At 34.6% G+C, this 5067-nt stretch overlaps 1 protein-coding gene across 1 annotated transcript; it reads left to right on the top strand.

The window, feature by feature from the left end:
- Positions 1 to 4354, top strand: LOC132184133 (protein DETOXIFICATION 16). The gene is made up of 8 exons (XM_059597646.2): positions 1 to 346; positions 1606 to 2150; positions 2327 to 2413; positions 2608 to 2664; positions 3150 to 3388; positions 3677 to 3795; positions 3906 to 3992; positions 4087 to 4354. Exons 1-8 carry the CDS (start codon positions 68 to 70, stop codon positions 4144 to 4146), a joined length of 1473 nt encoding a protein of 490 aa, XP_059453629.1. The 5' UTR covers positions 1 to 67; the 3' UTR covers positions 4147 to 4354.
- Positions 4355 to 5067: the final 713 nt, after the last annotated feature.

The following is a 5067-nucleotide window of genomic DNA, read 5'->3' as shown; positions in this document are numbered from 1 at the left end:
TCCTCCAAATATATATAGCCCGCCTCTGTCTCTCGCTCTCACGCTCCTTGTGTGTGGAAGAGAAGAAATGGAGAGAGAAAAAGAGGAAGAAAAGTCATCTCTGAGATCGCCATTGATCCAAATCTCTGAAGAAGATGGAGTCTGTAGGGAAAGAAGCAATGGAAACGGAGTTGTTGAGGAAGTAAGGAAGCAGCTATGGCTAGCAGGGCCTCTGATAGCTGTGAGTTTATTACAATATTGTTTGCAGGTGATTTCCATCATGTTTGTTGGTCATCTTGGTGAATTGGCTCTCTCTGGTGCTTCCATGGCCACTTCTTTCGCAACCGTCACAGGTTTCAGCTTGTTGGTGAGTTGGGTTCTCTTAATTTCAGTTTAATGATTCTTGGTTGGAAAATGTGTTGCTTTTCTTGTTTCTTATGTTCTTGCTGAAGTGAAATTAAAGCCGTATAAAAACGTGTTTGGTTAATTGATTGGTTGAAAATGAAAAGGGATGCTGTGAAAGGGAACGTAAAACAGAGCCAGAAAGTGAATATTGTAATTTTTAACTAAGGCTTTTTTTCTTGTTTCTTATGTTTTTGTAACGATGTGGGTTTTGATAATATGTTAAATTATCGCTTATGATAAGAATATGTATATTTAATTATTTAATTAATATTCTAACAAAAATAAGCATTTCAAATTTATTTGGAGTGTGTTTGAATGCGGAAATTTACGGGGTTGTGAATTCTGCTGTAACTATCGAAATGTTCATCCTTTTTCTTTTGTTTGTGTTTTGTTTTGTTTTTTGTTTTTGTTTCTCTTTGAATATCCGTTCAGTGGTATGTAAATTTACTTCCAACTCCATTGGTATATTAGACAACCCAGCTGTGAAATTGGAACTGGGGTCTACAATCCAAAGTTTATGCACTTATATGCAACCAAATCTTTGCAGGAAACTGATACTTTTGCCTCTTGATACCATAACACCAAAATTCTGAGTGCCTTGAACATTCACAAGCCTTGCAACTAACCACTCTTATGCACTAATTAATCCTATGAACCACATTAGATTAAGTGAGTACCCAGGTTATGGATTCCTGGTCTAAAGCTTCATTTATTATTCTTGTGTGAATGATTGATTCTTTTGTCTGCTGATTGGCAAAGGAAGGAATTTAATGGCTCTAATTTCATGCTAAAAGCATTGCAATTTCTCAACTCATAGTCCATGCCATGTTCCAAACAATAACAAAACATAATTATGGTTCAGGATATCATGATTTCTTCTTTTGATGTAGAAAAATGTGTTGTGTTCAACAGAACTCTTTGCATGTTACTTTCTGTTAAATTACCAATGATCATAAAAGCTTAAGCTGATAAGAAGATGTGAATTTAATCACTTAATCATTACTTTAACACTCTCTTTCACGTGTGGGTTCAACTCCCTTTTAATAGGTGGGATCCAACACATGGAATATTTAATTTAAATGGGGTGATTTAACGTAGTCAATGTTCGATCCCAGGACCTTTGGGTCTGATACTATATTAAATCACTACTTTTCCCATAAGCTTAACTTTAACACTTTTTATAAGTTTCTTATTACAGTTTGTGATTATGTACTTGAACAGATGGGAATGGCAAGTGCATTGGATACCTTATGCGGCCAGTCATATGGAGCAAAGCAATATCATGTGATGGGAATACACATGCAGAGAGCCATGCTTGTTCTTTTTCTTGTAAGCATACCCCTTGCAGTCATCTGGGCAAACACAAGATCCCTTCTAATCCTCTTTGGCCAAGAACATGATATAGCAACTGAAGCCGGACAATATGCGTGTTACATGATCCCGAGTCTGTTTGCCTATGGTCTTCTTCAGTGCCTTAATAAATTCTTGCAAACCCAAAACAATGTCTTTCCAATGATGCTAAGCTCTGCAGTCACTGCTTTACTGCACATACTTATATGCTGGATTCTGGTATTTAAATCTGGACTTGGACCTAGAGGAGCTGCCTTGGCCAATTCCATCTCCTATTGGATCAATGTACTTCTGTTGGTATTTTATATCAAGTTCTCTTCTTCATGTGTAAAAACCTGGACAGGTTTCTCAAAGGAGGCGTTGCACAATATATTCACTTTTGTGAAACTTGCTATTCCTTCAGCTGTTATGGTCTGGTAATTTCTATTTCTTAATGCTCTATCTTCCTCACTGTCTTTGCCAACTGGGAATTTATAAGAAAAATTTTGTTATTAGTCTTTTCTCAACCACTATGATGAGGTAATTGAATACAAATTTTCGGCCTTAAAGATCCTAATGCTGATGCTGTGATCTTTTACCATGATTTGAACAGCTTGGAAATGTGGTCATTTGAATTGATGGTTCTCCTATCTGGTCTTCTTCCTAATCCAGAGTTAGAAACTTCAGTGCTTTCTATTAGGTTAGTTCTTCACTTTACTGATCTTTGTACCAAGGATATACTAAATCTGTTTGATGATTGTGAGTTCCTGCTTGCACTTTTCATTATTCTGTTTGTACTGACCCTACATATATATTTTGTTTACACTTTTCATGATTCTTTTTGTAGTCTCCCTACATATTATGTTTACACTTTTTCATTTTTATGTTTGCCAGTCTTAATACAGCTGCAACAGTTTGGATGATCCCGTATGGACTCAGTTGTGCTGTAAGGTGAGTTGCTGAATTGATATATGTTAAGGGGTGAACACCAATTTCAGATAAATAGTGGAATTAATCTACCTCTCTTTCTGCAAATTAAATAGTCACACTAGCACCCAAAAATAAATTCACAATGCAGAATAATAATCAAGCAACCCACAAGCAAGACACCTAGATTTTTACGTGGTTAGCTTTCTAAGACGGGTGTCTGGACACGTTGAGTTTGGAATTGTATCAATGTGAAAAGACTCAGAAGTAAGAAGGAGATTGTTGTGAGTGCACTTGTGAGTATTGAGTCTCACATTGAGAAAGTATAAAGAAAAAGAGTAGTTAATAACTTAATATACCAAAGTGAACCATAGCCCATTAGCTTAGGCTTTTGGGCTAGAGTAGTGTTCAACTATGTATATTAATGTACTCTTAGTAAAAACTCCATAACCACTTTATTTCCCTGGTAGTCTAAACATTTTGGTTTTGTATGTTTTTCTTCTATACAGTACTCGGGTCTCAAATGAATTAGGAGCTGGGCATCCAGAAACTGCACGATTAGCAGTATGCGTCGTCTTCGTGACGGCGATCACTGAGGGTATCTTGGTTGGATCAGTCCTGATATTGATACGCAACATTTGGGGCTATGCTTATAGCAATGAAGAAGAAGTGATCAGATATATAGCAATCATGTTGCCAATTGTTGCAGTATCCAACTTTTTAGACGGCCTCCAATGTGTTCTTTCAGGTTTTTCTAATTCTTCATACTCTAGTAAAATCCAAATTAATATCATAACCTGATTAAAAACCAAAAAAACAAAAAGAAAAATCTTTAAGGTGCTCGATCAAACAATCCGGATATGATTAACAGCAACTATTACAATGATTTGTGTGCTTCTCTTCACCCTCTACATCTTTCAGGGAAAATCTTCTCTTGGAAAAATATGAAATATACCAACTTTGGCAAAGAAAAAGTTGTTCCTATTTGATAGTAGTTGATTAATTTGAAATTTACAATCTACTTGTGTAAATTTAGGCACTGCTAGAGGCTGCGGTTGGCAGAAGATTGGTGCATATATCAACCTTGGTTCATACTATCTAATTGGAATTCCTGCTGCTATTTTATTAGCTTTTGTCTTCCACATTGGAGGAAAGGTAAAAAGTTCTCATTGTTTTCTTTCAAAACCTTAAACCCTTTTTCACATTCTCTGTAATTGCAAGTGATTTCATGTAATATTATTATATGTTAAAAATACTCTGTATAGGGGCTCTGGCTGGGGATCATATGTGCACTCGTAGTCCAAGTGTCATCACTTCTCATTGTTACCATACGTACAAACTGGGAGCAAGAAGTATAATCCTAGCTCTCTCCCTCTCCTTATTCTTTTTCTCTTTTATATTTTCTTCATTTTTCTCACTACATGTGATTTTCTCCTTCTTATTTAGGCAAATAAGGCTACAGAGAGAGTCCACGACTCTGTAATTCCTGCTGAATTGATCTCTTGAAGCTGAAATGTGCCTACAACGGACAAGTTTATTAGGCAGTAGAGGAATATATATAAATATTAGAAAATTTTGGGATCATCGTTATTGCAACTTTCTTGATATGCATAACTACAAAATCATGTTTTATATCTTCATAATCATTGGCAGATTTTAGATCTAATGATGCACTTGGCTAGTCCCTCTATGACAAAAACTTCTTGATTTGGCTTAGGTGCTCTAATATTTTGTAGTTTTTTTTTTTTTTTTTAACCTTTCAGATTTAATTTCAAATTTTTTATGAGAAAGAGAGGGAGATTAAATCTGGGCCATTGAAAAAATGCTGTAATTTTTTTATTTTATTTATTTTATTTTTAATTTTTTATAGTATCAAGTCAAATCCAATGAACTTACTGAAAAGAAAAAGACCGTGAAAATTGGAAAGGAGAAAAAAATTGGTGAGTTGGGTTCTCTTTAGTTTTTCTCTTAATTTCAGTTTGATGATTCTTGGTTGGAAAATGTCCTGCTTTTCTTGTTTCTTGGTTAAAAGCCATACAGGATACTGTGAAAGGGAATGTAAAACAGGGCCACAAAGTGAATATTAGAAATTAAAAGGCTTTTTAATTTTTTTAATTTTTTTTAAATGTTTTCAAGAAGATAAATGCTACACACTTTCACTCACATTTTTAGACGTGACACTAAAAAATACCATTTAGAATCTAATGATAATTTTTAGTGTCACGTTAGATATCAATGTGTATTTGGTAGAATGAGATTCAGAGTGTATATAGTATGAGTAATGTTAGATACCACATTTTTATTTGGATAAAAAAAGTCTTTCCTTCGCAATGAGAAAAGGTCCCCCCAAAAATGTAAATGTGAAAATCTGAAATTTTCATATAAATTTGGATGAAATTTATATGAAAATCTGAAATTTTCATATAA

The sequence above is a fragment of the Corylus avellana genome, chromosome 7 (assembly GCF_965113065.1).
Source record: "Corylus avellana chromosome 7, dhCorAvel1.hap1.2, whole genome shotgun sequence".
Lineage (NCBI taxonomy): Eukaryota > Viridiplantae > Streptophyta > Magnoliopsida > Fagales > Betulaceae > Corylus > Corylus avellana.
This window is presented reverse-complemented; position numbering and strand designations above follow the sequence as displayed.

Bases quoted from the DNA above. Each gene is read 5' to 3' on its own strand.
- LOC132184133 (XM_059597646.2), top strand. From the start codon at position 68: ATGGAGAGAGAAAAAGAGGAAGAAAAGTCATCTCTGAGATCGCCATTG. The intron at 2,151-2,326 runs GTAATTTCTATT...TGATTTGAACAG, and splicing joins CCTTCAGCTGTTATGGTCTG to CTTGGAAATGTGGTCATTTG. The intron at 3,389-3,676 runs GTTTTTCTAATT...GTGTAAATTTAG, and splicing joins CCTCCAATGTGTTCTTTCAG to GCACTGCTAGAGGCTGCGGT.